General features: G+C 37.3%; 1 protein-coding gene across 1 annotated transcript in view; it reads right to left on the bottom strand.

Annotated features, from left to right (window-relative positions):
• BUB1B (BUB1 mitotic checkpoint serine/threonine kinase B) overlaps positions 1-21000 on the bottom strand; it is a 49643-nt gene that overhangs the window by 7102 nt on the left and 21541 nt on the right. The window contains exons 6-18 of the mRNA XM_046009574.1: positions 19959-20128; positions 18283-18497; positions 18019-18110; positions 11867-12096; positions 10918-11030; positions 10106-10221; positions 9069-9115; positions 7065-7125; positions 6840-6945; positions 4354-4628; positions 2836-2969; positions 2391-2531; positions 1793-1893 (exon numbers count right to left, since the gene is read on the bottom strand). Of these exons, the coding sequence (XP_045865530.1) occupies positions 1793-1893; positions 2391-2531; positions 2836-2969; positions 4354-4628; positions 6840-6945; positions 7065-7125; positions 9069-9115; positions 10106-10221; positions 10918-11030; positions 11867-12096; positions 18019-18110; positions 18283-18497; positions 19959-20128 (1801 nt within the window). The remainder of the gene's footprint in view (positions 1-1792; positions 1894-2390; positions 2532-2835; positions 2970-4353; positions 4629-6839; positions 6946-7064; positions 7126-9068; positions 9116-10105; positions 10222-10917; positions 11031-11866; positions 12097-18018; positions 18111-18282; positions 18498-19958; positions 20129-21000) is intronic.

Here is a 21000-nt window from a genome sequence, read left to right as displayed (position 1 = left end):
TTGAATTCTATTAATGAGGAAGTTAAACCCCAGACTCCTCTGCTGCTCCTATAGCCCAGCCTAACAACTGCCTCTCCTCCATTCTAGAAGACCAAAAGTTTACCCCTAGAAAGTATAAAGCAGAAGGGCTCTGGGCTAGAGGTCACCAGGGACTGTTTAAGGGAGATAGGGGTGGGGGAAGTTTATACCTCAAATGTTAAGATGTACCTGTCTGCCCATCCACTCTCCAGACTAATTTTCCCACTTAGATTTTAAGAAGCTAGCAGCCAGGATTATGTGCTCCAGGAAGGATATTAGAAGTTTTCTGTGAAGAATCTGATTAGCTCAAAAGAAAAGGCATCAAGAATTGAGGCATTTTATTGAATGGCCAAGCAAGATCTTCTTACTGTGAGGCCCAACAGCTGTCAAGGTCCTATATACATAGAGCTTTCAATTAGCTTTTAGAGTCTCATAATTAAATATGAATAGAGTCAAAGTCTTAAAGAAAACCTCTAATATGAAAGACAGAGTTCAAAACAGACAAAAGGAAACAGATGATGTAAGGAGAAAAAAATTTAAAGCCTTGCAAATACACTCAGAGAAAGAATATTCTACCTTTGAAATGAAGAGCAGAATGTTATAAAGAAGAAAATTCTGAGAATAAAAAAGAGCTCTGGCAAATCAAATGCATGACAAAAGAAATGAAAAACCCAATAACAAGTCTGAATATTAAGTTGACAAAACATTTCAGAATGTAAAACAAAAAGACAAAGAGAAAAGGAGAGAAAAAGATAAGATTTTTAAAGGATCTCTAAGACACCCTATATCCTAATAAAAGGAATTCTAGAAGTAGAGAACAGAGAAGACTGAAAAGAAGAAATAATTTATTTGAAGGAAATTTCTCAAAACTGAAGGAGTTTCCACACTGAAATGGCCATTCAGTGTCTAGCAGATGGGCAATAATAGATTTTTATCAAAAGATGTACTTGTGGAATTTCAGAATACTAGGGGCAAACAGAGGATCCTACAAGGATTCAGGGAGAGGGAAAAATAGTCTCACACAAAAAATGGCAAAAGACTTTAAAAACCAAGGCTGCAAGCCCAAAGATAATAAAGCCATCTTCAAAATCTAAGGAAAAAAAGTTTGAACCTAGAATTCTAATATTCAAACTACCAATCCAGTAAAGATGTGGAATAAAAAATTTTCTGATATGAAACATTTCAAAATAATTTATACCCGTGCATCCTTTCTCAGGAGACTACTAAAATATGAAGGCTTAAATCAAGAAAGAAATAAAAATGGGAGCTAATACTACTGGTCATCCAATATAAGAAAGAGGTAATGTGACTCCCTAGGAAAATGGAGAATGGAAATGTCAAGGTAGTACTGAGTGTGTGACTGTGTGACTGTGTGTGTGTGTGTGTGTGTGTGTGTGTGTGTGTGAGAGAGAGAGAGAGAGAGAGAGAGAGTGAGAGGCCCAGGAAGAGAGAGAGAGAGAGAGAGAGATGCCCAGGATGTAATTTGTCCGGATTGGAGCAGGCCAGAAAATTTCAGGGTATTTCCTCAAAAAGATAGAATTGATAGAATATTTAGTATGTTTGGACTTTTAAGAGATATACACAATTGCCTCTCATTTTTGACATCTGATCCTGGCACACAATGCTGAGTGATTTTTTTTACTTCTCAGCAACTTTTCTATCAGGAAGCTTATGGACTATTCAAGGGAGTTGATGGTACCATGTGGCCAAAGTTACTGCTTCAACCCACATTATTTTTTACAAGGTAACTGAAATGACAAAGAATCAGCCCTACCTTTATTATGGTTAACTCTGCAGAGTTTCTTGGTGTCACCCAGAATAATTTGTAATCATCACATATTAGGTATTCTTGTTTAATGCAATAATCCTCATTACCTGTTGAGAAGGTTTGATTCCATTTAAAGATCACCGTGAATATGTACAGCCCCTTCGCTTTTACTTCCTGGTTTAAGGGCTAAAGGTACTTTATATTTGCCAGTTAACAGCTAGTTAGAATACTTTTCAAAATCATTGTTAAAAGTTGAAAGAGGGGTAGACAGAATCCATACTGTTACTAGAACATGAACTTATCACTGTGTCAACCTCTATAATGTTTCTTTTTGTTCTTTTTTTTCTTTTAATACATGAGTTTTCTTATTTTTTGTTTTAATTAAGTAAACTCTAAACCCAGTGTGGGGGTCCAGCTTACGACCTGAGATCAACAGTTGCATGTTCCACTGAATAAATAAGCCAGCCAGGTACCCCCATAATGTTGTTTCTTAGATTCTAAAAATATTTACCGTGCTCAAGCAACAAGCTCAAGTACAAATAATCACTTACTTCTACAGTGTCACACACACACAAAAAAAGCTCACGTGTTCAATGATACTTACCCAGTTCAATTTCCTTTTCTATTTCCAACTTAGGCATTGGTCTATCTTCTATAAAAAACTCTGCAGAGACCGTCAGCTCCATTAGAGATTTTAGTAGTTGTTTGCGATACTGGGGACACCAGGGTGACTGAGTAGGGTTGTCTGGGGGAAAAAAAAGTTGAAAACAAACAAACCAAAAACTCCATCACCCCCCAAACCTAAAATGGGTGTTATAAACAGAGGAGAGGAAAAAACAAGATTGCACAATCAACACAGCTAACCTAGCAAAAGTCATCTACCTCAGGTCTTTATGGTGTTCAGTTAATACTGATTCATTCTAGAAACTGTACAATTTATGGAAACTTTTTTTCTATTAGAAAAAAAACACGTAGTTCAGTTTGCTGAGATATATAAGTGTTCAGTAGACATGGGTATGGAGGTTTGCTTACAAGTGGTATGAAGCTACCTGCAGTCTCATTAGTAAGCTCCAGTTTCTCAGGAATTTGAAGACATTTGATGGAGGAGGAACTTGTAATTGAGGCAGAAGACCCAGAGAACCCAGAGGAGTGTGTGGCTTCACGGCTATCTTCGATAATCGGGCTGAAAGAACCACAAATGAGTCAATTCTCATAGGGATAATAGGTATCACTTTATCTTTGTTATTTTATTTAATATTCATTAGTCTAATTTTCAAAGTCCATTATTTTCCTGAAACAGATATAGATTTATAATCAGAATTTAGGTGACTTTACCTACCCTGGTTGACGGTCAATGCTGAGCATTAGATTTCCTAAATTTATGCTTTATTTACCTAATCAATAGCAAATCCCTAATCTACATCTATTCTATACTACTGAGAAACACTGACTAAGGTACTTTTTTCTTGTTTATCCTTTCTCTAGACAGTTTATTCTTTAATAAGAAAAGATCAAGAAAGAAAAAGGGAAACCTGAATCGCTCAAGATGAAAGCATGCTAACAAAAATGTGATAAAAAGTTTATTGGACAAAAATTTTAAAATGCAGTTTTAAAAGCACAAATTGGCAAATTAAACAATATTCCTAAAACCAACATTTGTTTAACTTAGCCAACTTTAAAATACAAATACATCAAAAGGCTTTGTCTGTGGCTCTCTACACCATTTTTTCATACCATTTACTCATTTCCACCTCCCCATTAAAAAAGATACTTTTTTAAAAAAGATTTTATTTATTTAGTTATTTTTATTTAGTAGAGAGAGAGAAAGAGAGGGAGAGCGGAGGAGAGACAGAGGCAGAGGCAGAATCTCAGGCAGACTCCATGCTAAACACAGAGCCAGACCCAGGGCTTGATCTCATGATCCTGAGATCATAACCTGAGCCAAAATCAAGAGTTGACTACTTAACCAACTGAGCTACCCAGGCACCCCTAAAAGATACTTAAAAAAGTATACTTCTGAGTGCCTACATGGCTCAGTCACATCTTCCTTTAGCTCAGGTCATGATAGCAGGATCACTGGATCGAGTCTCACATCAGGCTCCGTGCTCAGCAGGGAGTCTACTTCTCCCTCTGCCCCACCCCCTCACTCATGATCTCTCTCTCAAATAAATAAAATCTAAAAAGAAAAAAAAAGTACACTTCTAGCCTATCTGAAATTAGTATCAAACTATTCTACCATTATTTAAAACTTAATATTAAAGGAAAAACAAAATGCCTCCTGTCTCCCCAACAGGCATAGTTTACCAAGTTTCCTCAAAGACACCAGAATCCTCCTGGGGCTCTCAGTCTCATAACCATAAAAATTGACTTCTTCTAACCCTCATACTCAAATCAATTACCAAATACCACGACCACTTTGTCAGGGGGAGTCCCACTGTCATGTAAAGCACTTTGCATGGAACCTGGCAGGTAGTAAGAACTTGATAAATGATTGCTCAAACTGACAAGCACACACAGAATACGAGATCACTCAGACAATCTGGCTTGTACAACCTACAATCAATCACCTGAGCTTCTTGGTGCTGAGAGTTGGATTGTAGATGGTGCCACAAGCAGTCTGCTGGTCCTCAGAGATCTTCACATCTAGGTCCTCCTCCTGTAGCAGTCTCTCGGGATCAGAAGGGAGATCCTTCAAGGACACTATCTCATGAAAAGGAGTGGATACAAAACGTGCTGCTCTGGCGAAGTCACAAGTATCTTCTGGGTTAGGACATAGAGTTACATTCCTGAAACCTGTGATAATAGCATCCTCACTCAAGGGCTCAAGTCCTGTAAATTCATCCTAAAAAAAAATTCGTGAAGTTTAGCTGAAATATTTCAGTGAGCATATAGAGGACCTACCTTTTTTATTCAGAGAGACAAACATTAGATAAGTGATTTTTGATGTAGGGTACGGAAGTAGAGTATAAGAATCTCTAGAAAAGATAATTTAAAAAAGCACATCATAACATTTGAGGGAAAAGGTTTTATATCATGAAAATAGCAAACTATGTATTATCTAAAAGTATACTGTGAGGAATCGCCATACAAAGGAAAAATACTGGATAATTTTTTCCCAACCAGTTTCACCTAAGAACTAGAGTAATTCTATTTTTCTTCTGGCTTTGACCTAGAAAATGTTCTAATAATTTGCTATCCTCCTAGCTTTTAAGTCTTCCTCTATGCCAAATGTTGAATTTTTATTTTATTACTTAAAGGTAATTCACAGTGACTGTAGAAAAGATGGAGTATAAAGTATTAAAAAAATGGAAAATTTAAAAAAATATTCCTTTGTCTTTCAAAGATTGATTTATTTATTTAAGGGAGAGTGCATGTGCAAGCAGCGGGGAGGGGCAAAGGGAGAGAGAGAATCTCAAGCACAGTGCTGGCTGAGCATGGCGCCTGACACAGGGCTCCATTCCAGGACCCGGAGATCATGACCTCAGTTGAAACCAAGAGTCAGACACAACCAAATGAGCCACTCAAGTGCCTTCTTTTGTCTTTCAAAGTAATACATGTATATGGTTTAAAAAGTCAACTAGTTGAGAAGGATATATAGTGAAAAAGTCTCCCTCTTGCACTTGACCCCCATCTCCACCTCAACTACTACTCCCCAGAGGGAACAGTTGTTTTAACATCTGGTAGGTTACACGCATATACTTAAGAAAGGGTTTCAGGGTCACCTGGCTGGCTCAGTTGGTAGAGCAGGTGACTCTGGGTCTTGGGCTCGTGAGTTCAAGCTCCATGCTGGGTATGGATCCTCTTAAAAAACAATAATAATGTGGAGATGCAACATGGGGCGTTAGGGGGGTAGGAGAAGAATAAATGAAACAAGATGGGATTGGGAGGGAGACAAACCATAAATGACTCTTAATCTCACAAAACAAACTGGGGGTTGCTGGTGGGAGGTGGGGTTGGGAGAGGGGGAGGGGGTTATGGACATTGGGGAGGGTATGTGCTATCGTGAGTGCTGTGAAGTGTGTAAACCTGGCGATTCACAGACCTGTACCCCTGGGGATAAAAATACATTATATGTTTATAAAAAAAAAAAAATTGGAAGGGGAAGCGAACCATAAGAGTCTATGGACTCTGAAAAACAACCTGAGGGTTTTGAAGGGGTGGGGGTGGGAGGTTGGGGGAACCAGGTGGTGGGTAATAGGGAGGGCACGTATTGCATGGAGCACTGGGTGTGGTGCAAAAACAATGAATACTGTTATGCTGAAAAAAAAAAGTAAATTTATATAAAACAAAACAAAACAAAAACCAATAATAGTATTAATATAAATAAATAAGGGGGTTTATAACAAATGAAATTATAGGATAAATGCTAGTATCTTTTAGCTATTATAAATAATGTTGCCATGAACATTCACGTACAATTTTTTAAAATGTAAACATGTTTTTATTTTTTTTTAATTTTTTTTTTAAAAGATTTTATTTATTTGACAGAAAGAGATCACAAGCAGACAGAAAGGCAGGCAGAGAGAGAGAGAGGGAAGCAGGCTCGCTGCTGAGCAGAGAGCCCGATGTGGGACTCGATCCCAGGACCCTGAGATCATGACCTGAGCCGAAGGCAGCGGCTTAACCCACTGAGCCACCCAGGCGCCCAAAAATGTAAACATGTTTTTAATTGTCTTGGATATATACCTAGGAGAGAACTGCTAGGTCATACATATGGTAACTCTATGTTTAACATTTTGAGGAACTACCAACCTGTTTTCCAAAGTGGCTGCACCATTTTATAATCCTACCAGCACTGTATGAGGGTTCTAATTTCTCCACATCCTCACCAACACTTGTTATTTTCTGTCTTTGATTATAGTCATCACAGTGCATGTGAAGTACTATCTCACTGTGGTTTTGATCTACATTCTCTAATGACTAAAAATGTTAAGCATCTTTTCATGTGCTTAAATTTGAAGCCTGTGATTTTAATTTTAACCCTAACTTTGTAAGAACTGCATGAAACAATTCGCAAGTCTGCTTATACTAACTTAGGAATACTGTTCCTTACATAAACATCTGGAGACACATCCTCATTTGAGTTGATGCTTTCTGAAGTTTTGAGAACTGCAAAGGGTCTTCGTTGGGCTACATTCCGTGGGGGAGCTGCAGGATGACTGCAAAAAAACACTTAATTTATTTTTCTGTTCACATAGATAACAGTAGCCCTTAATGCAACCTTATTTATAATAATAGAAGACTTTAAAGTATCAAAACAAACCAAAAAACTTCAAACCTGGTGTTTTCTTTTTCTGAAAGAAGAGACTCATCAAAAATGGAGAAAGGTAAACTGGGACCTATAGAAAAAGAGAACAGATTTATGCTCTTAAGAGTAAATGCCTATCCTTCAAGACATCTAGGTCAATTAATACTTTGTGCTATTGAAGCAGAAAGGTAATCTGTTCTTTAAAATGAATAATTTTGGGGGCACCTGGGTGGCTCTGCCTTTGGCTCAGGTCATGATCCCAGAGTCCTGGGATCGAGCCTCGCATTGGGCTCTCTGCTCCGCGGGGAGCCTACTTCCTCCTCTCTCTCTGCCTGCCTCTCTGCCTACTCGTGATCTCTATCTGTCAAGTAAATACATTAAAAAAAAAAAAAAAAGAATAATTTTGGGGGCGCCTAGGTGGCTCAGTGGGTTAAGGCCTCTGCCTTCGGCTCGGGTCATGGTCCCAGGGTCCTGGGATCAAGCCCCGCGTCAGGCTCCCTGCTCAGTGGTGAGCCTGCTTCCCCTTCTCTCTCTCTGCCTGCCTCTCTGCCTACTTGTGATCTCTGTCTGTCAAATAAATAAAATCTTTTAAAAAAATGAAAATAAAATAAAGTGAATAATTTAAAACATATAAAAGTAGAGATCATTTAATAACAGTTACCTAAACATGAATGACTGTCTCATCTTTATTCCCCACCACTGCTACTATTTTCCAAACCCAACTCAACTCTGAATTATTTTAAAGCAAATCTAAGACATCATATCATTTGTAAATATTTCAGTATGTATTTCTAAAAGAGAGGCTCATTCAAAAAAGAATAATCTCAAAACATAATCATACCTATAAGATTAGTAATTTCTGAGTATCATATATCCAATCAGAAGATTCACTTTTTACCAAAATTATTTAGAAAGTCTGAATTGAGAATGCAGATTAGTATATTGTGACTGGTTGAAACGCCTCCTAAATCACTTTGATTCTTTAGGGTTTGTTGTTGTTTTAGTAATTTTCTGTTGAAGAAACTGGGTTGTTTGCCCAATAAGCCTGGATTTTTTTTGCCAATTAAATCTTCCTGTGTTGCTTAACATGTTCCTCCAGGCTTTGTATTTCCTATAAAATGGTGGTTAGAGTTGGGGTTTTAATCATATCTTATACATTTTTTAAACTACTAATAGGTAGATAGTTATGTTTTACCACATTTAATGTACTTTTAAATGAAAAGAGAATAAATTTGGGGTGCCTGGGTGGTTCAGTTGGCTAAGTGTCTGCCTTTGGCTCAGTTCATATTAGGGTCCTGGGATTGAGTCCTGCATCGGACGCCCTGCTCAATGCTGAGTCGGCTTCTCTCTCTCCCTCTGCCCGCCACTCCCCCTGCTTGTGCTTGCTCACTCTTTTTTCTCTCTGTCAAATAAATAAATAAAATCTTAAAAAAAAAAAGATAATAAATTTGAATATAAATAGCTTTAATATATTTTTTTAAAGTTTTATTTATTTATTTGAGGGAGAGAGGGCACAAGCAGGGGGAGAGGCAGAGGGAGAAGGAGGATCCCTGATGAGCAGGGAGCCTGACATGGTCCTTGATCCCAGAAGTCTGGGATCATAACCTGAGCCAAAGGCAACACTTAGGCGCTTATCCACCCAGGTACCCCCAAATAGCTTCAGTTTTAGACATTTTTTTTCTTTCTTCTGAAAAACCACTTTCTTGGCTGCTAAATACTACTGAAAGATTTAGCTGAGTGTACACTGCTAAGGTGGGAGATGATATTCAGTAGTTAATATAAACTTAAATTTACATTTAAACTAAACATTTCAAAGCACCAAGGAATCTTATAAAAACAAAAACACTCTTAAATGTCTTCCCTATCTCAAATTACATGCTTATAACTGAATTCTATAACTCAAAGATATACTATCTTGTTCCCCTCTGTATTCTTACAACTCCCTTTACCATAATTAAGAAAAATATTTACCACATATTACATAATGTGTTTGTTATTGTTAAGTTTTTCATGACATTGTCAAATGCAACTCACCTTTAGAATGAGGTTCTTGCCAAATGTTTTCTTCAGGTGAAGTCTCTCTGTAAAGAAACTTATTTTAAGACATATCCTAAGTACCCACAAAAAGAATTACTTAATTCTTATAAGTCCAAGAGGATTTTTCATTAAATATAATCTTCTTCTCTCTAAGATAAAAAAAAAATTCTAATACTGTTGATCCAAATTCTTTAAGAAGATAAAACCTTTGATCATTAAAATTGCTTTATAGAAGTATATTTGATAATAGATGTTGTAACATTAACAGTATAAGCAGATAACAAAATGGTAAGCTCTCATTTTTATCAAATAAAACAAAAAACAGAACACATAAGGAATATACTTATGTTAATAGCAATAATCTCTTGGTGGTAGAAATGGGTGGTTTTATCTTTAAAAAATTATATTTGAGAGGTGCCTGGGTGGCTCGGTGGGTTGGGCCTCTGCCTTTGGCTCAGGTCGTGATCTCAGGGTCCTGGGATCAAGTCCCGCCTCGGGCTCTCTGCTCAGCGGGGAGCCTGCTTTCCCTCCCTCTCTGCCTGCGTCTCTGCCTACTTGTGATCTCTGTCTGTCAAATGAATAAATAAAATCTTTTTAAAGAAATTATGTTTGATTGTTTCAATAAGAAACATGTATTTTTTTTAATAATTCTTTTTTTTAAGATTTTTAATTTAATTTTTTATTTGACAGACAGAGATCACAAGTAGGCAGAGAGGCAGGTAGAGAGAGGGGGAAGCAGGCTCCCTGCTGAGCAGAGAGCCTGATGCGGGGCTCGATCCCAGCACCCTGGGATTATGATCTGAGCCAAAGGCAGAGGCTTTAACCCACTGAGCCACCCAGGTACCCCAAACATGTATTTTTTTTAACAAAAAAAAGTCAGTACCCTGTCTTCCCTCATCAGCATCAGAACTTATGTTGTGACAGAGATTTGCAGAGATCTGTCTTGATATTATAAAAGACCAAGTCATTAGAGTAAAAGGTTGGTTCTAAGTGCCCTCTATAAGCATCATCCCTTCCACTAAATGTGGTCTTACCTGGCATAAGAGTTTATTGGACAAACAGAACTGGATAGGGCCATTCCTGGTATTTCCTGAGACCCTGAAGCAATTTGCAGTTCAGCTGTCTCCTTTGTAGGCATCTTTTCTTCGTGCTATTTGCATTAAATAAACAAAATGAATGTGTCCCTCCTATCTAAAAGATCCTACCTATTTTCAAGCTTTAGTTCCAAAATTAGGTTTACCATACTCTTCGCCTAGACAACCACTAACCATATAAAATATCTCTGCTATAAAAGTTCTTTCTAATAATTTACGTTCCTAGTATAAACTGTTTCTATTGTACTCAACTGAGCAGTGCCAAGCATATACCAAATTTTTTTGGGTGACATGCAACATGACTAGAATAAAAAGAAGTCAGTAAATTACATTGCTTCTAGTGGCTCAATTTCCATTTGAGGTCACCTGTTAAATTACTCTCCTGCTGGACTTTGTTGCTACTAACAGCAATGAAACTACCAGAAACTCTGAATGGGGGTTGGGAGGATTTTTATCTTCTATGCTTTGATATTGTTTAAATTTGTTTCAATAAGCATAGTTTTCTATATTAAAAAAAAGAGAAATGGGGACATATGGGTGGCACAGTTAAGCATGTGACTCTTGATTTCACCTCAGGTCATGAACTCAGGGTGTGAGATAGAGCCCTGCATGGGGCTCGGCGCTAAGTGAGGTGTCTGCTTCCCCTTTCCCTCAACCTCTATCCCTCTCCCTGCTTGCATGCTCTCTTTCTAAAATAAATAAATAAATCTTTAAAGAAAAAAAACAAAACAAAAAAATGAGAGAGAAATGACCTGATCACCGGTTCTTTCTTGCTGAGAAGTCTGAATTTCTTTTAGCTTCTTTTCCATCTCTTCAATCTGTTTCTGCATTTCTGCTCTCTTCTCGGCACTGGTCAGTAGCTCAGCTAGAAACAGTAAGGTCGGCCGATGCATTAGTCCTCATAGCAATTTATTCTGTCAAAAAAGGTCTTTGGAGCCTGTGGTATGCATGTTTTGGGGTGTGGTTTTGGCAGAAATCAATAATTCTGTTCTGGCTATGTTGAGTTTAAAAATGTCTGTTGGAGGGTGAGGGGAATGGGTTAGCCTGGTGATAGGTATTAAGGAGGGCACAGATTGCATGGAGAACTGGGTGTCATATGCAAACAATAAATCATGGAACACTACGTCAAAAACAAATGATGTACTGTATGGTAACTAACTACATAAAAAAAATTAAAAAACAATTTTTAAAAATGTCTGTTGGAATAGTCAATAGATACAGGTAACTAAATAGAAGTTTAGGGTTCAGGTGAAATGTCAGGGATAGAGATATAAATTCGAGAATCCCCACCTTGTAAACAGTATTTAATCTATTACCTAGTGATAGTTGTTGAAAGAAAAGACAATTAGATTATTCCAAGACTCTATTCTGGGTCTTAGGAAGAAGTCTTTGATGAGAAGAATAGCTTTTTGATGAGAAGAATAGCAGTGAAGGAAACTGAGAGGGAATACACAAAAGGGAAGAAGCCAAGAGAAGCATTTCAAATAAACAAGTATCTCATCAACTGTATCAAGTGAAGCCAAGATGGCAAAAAAGATCAAGACTGATAAATGGCCACTGGATTTGGCAAAAAGGAGGTTTCTGGTGACCATGATCAGAGCTGCTTCACTGGAATAGAGGGAATGCTTGCGAAAATAATGGGCAGTGATAAAGATTACAATTCCCAAGAAATTTTGCTGTGAACTAGATCAATACACATACCTTCCCTTCGCTCTTTTAATTTCTTCCGGAAAACTTCAGCCCGTATCTCTTCAAAGGAGAACTCCCCCACCCCAGCATAAATCTTCTCCTTACAATACATCATCTTCTCCTTTTTCTCCTGAGACTCTTGCTGATGGCTTTGGACTCTTTGCAGGGGATCTCCTTCTTCCTTTCCAGGCTTTCTTGTGCTTAGAATATGGTTTATACTAGGTTCAATTTTACATGGTGTTCTAAAGAAGAAAAATAATTATTATTCACCATATAGGTCAAATGAGTTATTTCTTACATGTTTTGAAAGAACACAGGGACAATGTCAGTAGTAAGACTATGTATAATTGATTTCAAAAAATAAAAAAAAATTGAGAAAAGAGGCTAAAAAATAATTTATGTGGATTATCAATAATTATGTTCTGAGTATTATTCTGTTATGATGAGGAATGAAATTAGCCATAAGTTAGGGTCATCAAATAGCTTATATTCCTTATAGGTAAAACAGATCTGAATATCGTATCTTAAACCCAGTGTATGAAAAAAATTAACTTATTCAATATAGCCCATTTGCTACTGTTTATTGCCAAAAACAATTAGAGTTAGGAATAACAACATTCAGGAATGTGAAGTTCAAGGTTCTCAGTTGAAGGGGAAGAATGAAAGTGATAATACAGGTTTGGAAAGAATGAAGTATAAAATACTTCAAGCAAAATGGGGTAGATATTCTCAATCCTGGCTATGGACAGAATTCCTTAAATACTTTTTATTTTCTTATGTGTCTTTTTACAGCTAAAGGTATCCGGTCCTCGCCACCTGGTTAAGTCAGTTAAGCATCTGACTCTTGATTTCAGCTCATGTCATGATCTCAGTTCCTGAAACGGAGCTCCACATCGGGCTCCACACTCAGTGCAGAGTTGCCTTCAGATTCTCTCTCTCTCCCTCTCCCTCTGCCTCTCCCCCTGCTCACACTCTCTCTAAATAAACAAATAAAATCTACACAAACAAACAAACAAAAAGCCCAGACATCTTGTCCCTACCCCAGATCTACTAAATCAGAACTTTTATTAATGGTAGGGACCAAGCTTCTACACACCTAAAAGCCTTCCTCAACCTGTTCAACCTAATAAAGGACATCTACAAAAAACACACACAAACATCATACTTAATGATGAAAAACTGAATGCTTCCCTTCTAAGATCAGGAACAAGATAAGAATGCCCATTCTTGCCACTTCTACTCAAAACTGTACTGGAATTTCTAGCCAGGGCAATCAGAAAAAAAAAGAAATAAAGCATAACTAAAAAAGAAACATGACATCCAGGTGGGAAAAGAATAAAATGATCTCTACTTGCAGATGACATGATCTTATGTACAGAAAATCCTAAGAATCTATAAAAACGACTAGGGCAAATAATGAGTTCACCAAAAAAGCAGGATATAAAACCAATATATGAAAAATGATTGTGTTTTATACACTTGCAATGAATGGAAAAGTAAATTAAGAAAACATTTCTATCCGCAGCAGCACCAAAAAGAGTGAAGTACTTCAGAATAAATTTTTAAAAGTGTGAATAGACAAACACCAAAGAAGATATACAGAAGGCAAATGAGCATATAAAATATACTCAATATCACATGTTATCAAGAAATTACAAATTAAAATAATGAGATACCACCATACATCTTTAAGATCTAAAATATTGACAACGCCAAGTGTTGACAAGGATGTGGAGGTATGAATGAATGCAAAATGGTACAGCCACTTTGGAAGAGAGTTTGGCACTTTCTTACAAAACTGAGTCTTATGATATAATCCAGCTATATGAGTTCAAAATTTATGTCCACATAAAACCCTGCACACAAGGGTTTAGAGGAACTTTGTTCATAATTGCCAAAACTGGAAGCAATTAAGATGTCCTCCCATAAATGGATGAACATCCACACAATGGAATATCATTCAGTACTAAAAATAAATGAGCTATTAAGCCACAAAAAAGATATGAAGAAAACTTAAGTGCATATTACTGATAAAAGCCAGTGTGAAAAGCTTACATACTGTTTATTTCCAACTCTAGGACTTCTGGAAAAGGTAGAAATAAAAAGACATAAAAAGATCAGTGGTTGTCAGGGGTTTGAGGAAAGGATAATGAACAGGTGAAGTTAAGTTTTAAGGCACTGAAACTATTTATGTGACAAAGTAATGATGGACAGCTGAAAACCCCATAGAACTGTAAAAGAAATTGGAATGAACCCGAATGTAAACTATGAACATTGGTTAATAATGTATCAGTATTGGTACCTCAATTACAACAAAAGAACCACGGGAGGCAAGATGTTAATAGGAAGAACTGTGTAAAGGGTGGGGGAGGAGGAAGTATATGGGAACACTCTGTACTTTCTGTACAGTTTTTCTATAAACCTAAAATAACTCAAAAAACAACATCTACTCATTTTGTTAAAAAAGTGTACAACTTATATTCTGAAAACTATGGTAAACTGTTGAAAGAAATGAAAGAAGATATAAATTAAAGATAGTCCATGTCCATGGATCAAAAGATTTAATATTATTAAGATAGCAATATTCATTAAATCGAACACCAAATTCAGAGCACAATCTGTAACATAATCCCAGCTGGTTATTTTGCACAAATTACCAAAATGATCCTAAAATTCAGATGGAATTGCAAAGGGGACAGAATGGTCAAAACAGTCTTTAAATGGAAGAACTAAGTTGGGAGAATTGGGAGACTCAAACTTCTAGATTTCAAAAGTTACAACAAATCTACAGTAATCAAGGATATGGCATAAGGATACACATGTAGATCAATGCGATAGAAAAGTCTCAAAAATATATTATGGTCAGTTGATTTTCAACAGGAGTACCAAGACCATTTGTGACACCTGGGTGTCTCAGTCAGTTAAGCATCTGACTCTTGACTTCAGCTTGGGTCATACTCTCAGGGGTTGTCAGACTGAGCTCTCCATCAGGCTCTGTGCTGGGTATGGAGCCTGCTTGAGATTCTTTCTCTCTACCTCTGTTCCTCCTGAACCCCTCTCTGGAAAAAAAAAAAAAAAAGAAGAAAGAAAGAAAGAAAAGAAAAGAAGAGTACCAAGACCATCCAATGAGGAAAGAAGTTTTTTCAAACCACAACTGTATATCCACATGCAGAAGAATAAAGTAGGACTCCTTTCTTATATCAGACACAAACATTAGCTGAGAATGGATTACAGACCTAAATGTAAGAGCTAGAACTATAGAACTTTCAGAAGAAAACACAGGAGTAAATCTTCATGATCTTGAGCTAGGCAAAGCCTTCTGGGATACAGCACCAAAAATACAAGAAAAAAAAAGAAAAGAATAAATTGCACTTCATCAAAAATAATTTTTTTAAAAGATTTTATTTATTTATTTGAGAGATACAGAGCAAGAGAGGGAACACAAGCAGGGGGAGAGGGGGACGGAGAATCAGGCTTCCTGCTGAGCAGGGAGCCCAAGGTGGGGCTCGATCCCAGGACCCTGGGATCATGACCTGAGCCGAAGGCAGACACTTAATGACTGAGACACCCAGGTGTCCCTTCATCAAAATTTTTAAAACTTTGGGCTTTAAAAGGTAACACCAAGAAAGTGAAAAGAAAAACAAAGAAAGTGAAAACACACCTGATAGAATGGGAAACAATATTTGTAAATGATATATCTGATAAGGGACTTATACTCAGAATATATAAATCCTTACAACTCAAAAATAAAGACAGGAGCACCTGGGTGGCTCAGTGGGTTGGGCGACCAACTCTTGATTTCAGCTCAGGGTGTGATCTCAGGGTCATGGGGTCAAGCCCTGCCTTAGGCTAAGACATCAGTGGGGAGTCCACTAGGGATTTTCTCCTTCTGCCTCTGCCCCTCCCCCCCACTCACACTCATGCTCTCTCTCAAATAAATAAATAAAATCTATTAAAAAATAAAAAAACAAATAATCCAATTGAAAAATAGGCAAAGGATTTGAAAAGGCATTTCTTCAAAGAAATACAAATGGCCAATAAGCCCATGAAAAGATGTTCAACATCATTAATCATTAGAAAAAAGCAAATCAAAACCACAATGAGATACCAGTTCACACCCACTAGGATGGCAATAACCAAAAAAACAAAACCAAAAGAAAGTGAATAATAGCAAATGTTGGTGAGGACGTGGAGAAATTGGAGCCCTCATTCATTATGGCAATTTGGGAACAAATTGTTTTCCTCTTTGGAAAACAGTTGGAGAGTTCCTTAAAATGTTAAACATGGAGTTACTATATGACTCAGCAATTCCCTTCTGAGGTTTATACTCACAGAATACGAAAACATATGTCCACAAAAAACCCCATATACACAAATGTTCACAGAAGCATTATTCATAATTAGCCAAAAAGTTAAAAACAATCCAAATGTCCAAAGGGTAGCTGCTCCAGACAAGTTCAGGAACTTGCAAACAATCTGGTTTGACTATATATGGGGAAGGAAACGGAGATGTTAGCAGAGGCCACATCAAGAACAGTCTCATAATTAATCTTAAGGAGTTCTGGTTTCATCCCAAAGGTTATGGGGACCTAGCGAGGGATTCTGATCAGGAAAATGAATCAATCAGATTTGCAATGCAGACCTGTGACAGCATAAAGAATGAATGGGATGAGTAACAGTAGAAGTACAAAGATTAGGTAGGTTGTAATAATCCCAGCAAAGAATGATGGAGAGGGGCATCTGGGTGGCTCAGTGGGTTAAAGCCTCTGCCTTCAGCTCAGGTCATGATCTCAGGGTCCTGGGATCGAGCCCTGCATCGGGCTCTCTGCTCTGTGGGGAGCCTGCTTCCTCCTCTCTCTGCCTGCCTCTCTGCCTACTTGTGATCTCTGTCTGTCAAATAAACAAATAAAATCTTTAAAAAAAAAAAAAAAAGAATGATGGAGACACAGACACCATAAGGAAGACTGTTAAATCTATATAGGAATTAGAAATATATTGGTAATTGTTATTGCTAAACAAGATCAAAAACAGCAACAAATTAGGGGGAAATATTTGCAGCTCCTATTAAAAATTTTCGCTGATTATATTAATCTATGAAGAGACCCTGGAACACATCATTAAGAAAACACGAACTAAAGAAAAGTGTTGCGGATAGGTCAAATAAGACAGCCATGAAGAACAGTTCAAATAAAAATAAAGTTCGACATTTTCTATACCATATTTATTTTGCCATAATTGTATATATAGGTGATCTGAAACATTAGAAAAATTAAATATCCACAAATGTGGGCTAGCAATTTCTTCAGGTAATCTTTTTTAAAGGCTCATTGGATTTTTTTCTTTGGTTCTTTTTTAAAAAGATTTATTCATCTGCTTGAGAGAGCAAGCGAGCACAGTGGGGAGGAGCAAAGGGAGAGTCTCAAGCAGACTCTGTACACAGACGATCCCATGACCCTGAGATCATAACCTGAGCCAAACCCAAAAGTCAGACACCTAACCGACTGTACCACCCAGGTGCCCCTCATAGAAATTTCCTAAGAATATCCTCCCCTGTGTTGAGCTCTTATTAGGCAGAATTTTTTGCTATGAATCTTATCTATTTTTGCCTTCCTACCGTACCTAGCATGTAGTGATGATGGGTTATAGATAAGTTATGAGAAAACTCTTGCACTGGGACACAGAATCTGACCCTAGTATTATAAGCTCTGCAGTGTGTATTAGACAAGATCTCACACTGCCTGATGATTTAAGTATCACCTATCATTCTTTTTCCTATAACAGAAATACTAAGGGTTAGGAAGAAAAAGAAAAAGATATCCAGAAGGAAAGAGCAGGGTAAGAGGAAAAAGTATCATAATCTCTAATTACTGTCAAAACAAAAATAGAATATCTCACTTAAATCAAAGGGATTATCTTTGACTATAGCAATCTAAATTTAACCTATGAAGTTTATTCCTTAAAAAGAATATTACCAAATGGTCTTTTATTCCTAATATACTCTAAAAAATAAAGACATTAAAACACAGACACACACACACACACACTTTCTTTGTCTGGTTACTTTCATCCCCGTAAAGAAGGAAATGCCTTTGGGAACCAGAATAAAGGTACCCCTGCTCACTCTTAATAATTACCCCCTCAAAACATCAGGAAATCAAACTCACATAACTGGCTGTTGTGCAGTTTCTTCAACATATGGAGTAAAACTGGGAAGTAGAGGGGGTACAGTAGTCACAGAAGCTGTACCACCACGAGGCTGGCGATGAAGAAGAAAATGAAAATTACGACAGTTATACATTCTGACAAAGTATATGCAGACCATGCCTAATCATTCAGGAGGAATTAAAAGAGACACTAAAAATACTCCTCTACACTAAATCTGAAGTCTTTGTTATGTTGGCAAGTACACTGGCTATAATAGTCCTTACCCTGTATTCCAAAGGTCTGCCTGTGTTCCAAGGGCCGGGCTGCAGCTCATTTTCTTTGGCCCTAGACACAGGGGGTGCTATCCATGGCTGAACTGTAGGCTTAGACAACTCTGTTCTAGAAGCCTCATCAGCATTTTCATCAAAAATAGTAATTCTGGAATTACTTTGCCTCTGTTGAGGAACTGGATTTTGGAGTCCTCTGTTCTGGTTTGGAGCTAGGAGAAAAATATTAAAACTTCATGTAAAATCTTTAATTATCAACTGAGGTACTAATAAGGTATACCTAATTCTTCCTAAAGCCAAGGAGATTACCCTTACTACCATAGAAACAAATATTTTCTTTTTTTAAGATTTTATTTATTTATTTGACAGACAGAGACCACAAGTATGCAGAGAGGCAGGCAGAGAGGGGGTGGGGAGAAGCAGGCTCCCTGGTGAGCTCTACCTGGCTCTACCCTAGGACCCTGAGATCATGACCTGAGCTGAAGGCAGAGGCTCAACCCACTGAGCCACCCAAGTGCCCCAAAGAGATTTTTTTAAACAATAATTTTTTTAAAACCTTACATGAATCAAATTACTAACTTTTTAATCTATTCTGTTTGTTACTTATACTCTCCCCCTCCTTTCCCTCACCTACTGTCTTTTATTTATAGATATGTTAAAAAAAAAAAAAAGAGGGATGCCTTAGAAATGTCTGCCTTCAGCTCAGTTCCTGATCCCAGGGTCCTAGGTAGAGCCCCACATCAGTCTTCTTGCTCAGCAGAGAGCCTACTTTTCCCTCTGCCTGCCACTCCCCCTTGTTGTGCTTACTATCTCTCTCTCTGAGACAAATAAATAAATAAAATCTTTGGGAAAAAAAAATTCTACATCTTCCTTCAATCATCATTCTAACATTGTCTAGTTTTCTCAGAGACTACCCTAACCTAAATCTTCATTTGTCAACTTAAAACTTTCTCTCAGTGGATATCAGCTGAAATGTGCTGAATCTAGAGAAGACAAATTAGTGCATTCATTAGGGGGGTTCTCTGTTGTGGGGCTCCTTATTACAATCAAGCATCATTATGATCTGGATAAAATATTCTTCAGGTCTATGTACTCCTTATACCCTAATTCTAGGATTTGTAAGTAATATTTTGAATACTGGTAAGTCAATACCATAAAAGGAATAAAAGATTTTTTTTAAATTTTGGTCTACCCATCTAACTGCTATAAATGTAGTTAGTAAAAGCTTATTGCTCTCTGTACTTTCTACTCAATTTTGCTGTGAATCTAAAACTTCCCTAAACATAATGAATTTAAGAAAAAAAAAAAGGCTTATCAGTGATCCTCTTTAGGCATATAAAGAGAGTCCAATTTCTGGTCCCAAAAAGCTGAAGACCACTTTGACAATACTGGCTGTATTATCCCATATCTTCTTTCAACGAACAACACAAACTCAGAAACTCTTGATGCTCCCTATATGTTATTTTTTTCTTAATTAAGACACAAAATTGCTGACATGTTTTGCTTTTACTGCATACTGTAATCTCAGCTCTCTGAAGACTTCCTTCTTTTTGCTACCTAGTATTCAGAAAACTAGGACAGTGTCCACATATATATTTATACATTATCTCTTTACATAATTTGCCTACCGCCCGCGACTAAGAGTTTCCCATAATAACACTTAACAAACTTACCCTTAAGAGCACCTCCTACACGGCTGATTGGAGCTCTTGCTGTCCTTTTCCCTTTGCTTTTTAGTTCTGCCAGTGTGCTTCGTTGTGGTACAGAAGATCCAAAAACTTCCTCCTCCTCTTCTTTCTCAAGGGCCAACACAGTTTGCCGAGACACTCGAGCTTGGAATTGTCTAAGAGAATGGACAATTAACTTTTGGGAGAGATAAACACTACTCATCGGAATCAAAATTTCTGATTTATTAAAACAAGGGAGAAGAAATATAGAGAAATAGCCCAAAGAAAGTGTTTATTCTCTCAGGAATAAAGAAAACTACCTTGAAGTCAGAGAAAGTTTGGAATAGGATGATTTAACTTCCCCTTTAAATGTCCAAGGCTCAACCAATTGGCATACTCTGAAGAGCACCATTAGGCTGATCTCAGGATCAGATCGGGATGACTAAGGTTAAAGAATTTATTAAGGTCAGAGTTCCCACCAACTTTTTAAACTTACAAAATAAGTTGGAAGAGTAAATGAGCATCCATATACTCTTCACCTAGATTCAGCAACTGTTAACGTCTTGTCACATCTATTTTATCAGTGTCTATGTCTCCTGTTCTCTTTAGGCGCATTGCTCACCCCCATACCATTTTTCCCCAACCCATATGAAATGAAGTTGTATTCCACATGTCATTTCACTTTAGCAAAGCTCGCAGAAGTTTGAAGATTAAATTTCCTGTGCTGCTGCTGAAGTTTTACATATTATCAAAAGGGTAAAAAAGCAGAATAAACTGCAAATGATGGCCAAGGAGTAAGCCTGTGATAGCCTCTCTCTCACTGGGTAGAATTAAAAATTCTAAACAAAATACAAAAAAAGCAACTGAGGCCTCTGAAAAGTAAACAAAAGCAAGTGGACTGTAGAGAGGAGTCAAACTTGAAGAAACAACCCACACAGGGTTGTTTCCTGTTTTTTTTTTTCTTCTTCTCTTTTCTATTGTGGTTTTAAATCGTTGCAACAATGGTGCGGGAAGCTAAAACCTCATTTTTCTGGCCAGAGTACTGGGA

Source organism: Meles meles, chromosome 6 (assembly GCF_922984935.1).
Source record: "Meles meles chromosome 6, mMelMel3.1 paternal haplotype, whole genome shotgun sequence".
In the NCBI taxonomy this organism is placed as follows: Eukaryota; Metazoa; Chordata; class Mammalia; order Carnivora; family Mustelidae; genus Meles; species Meles meles.
This window is presented reverse-complemented; position numbering and strand designations above follow the sequence as displayed.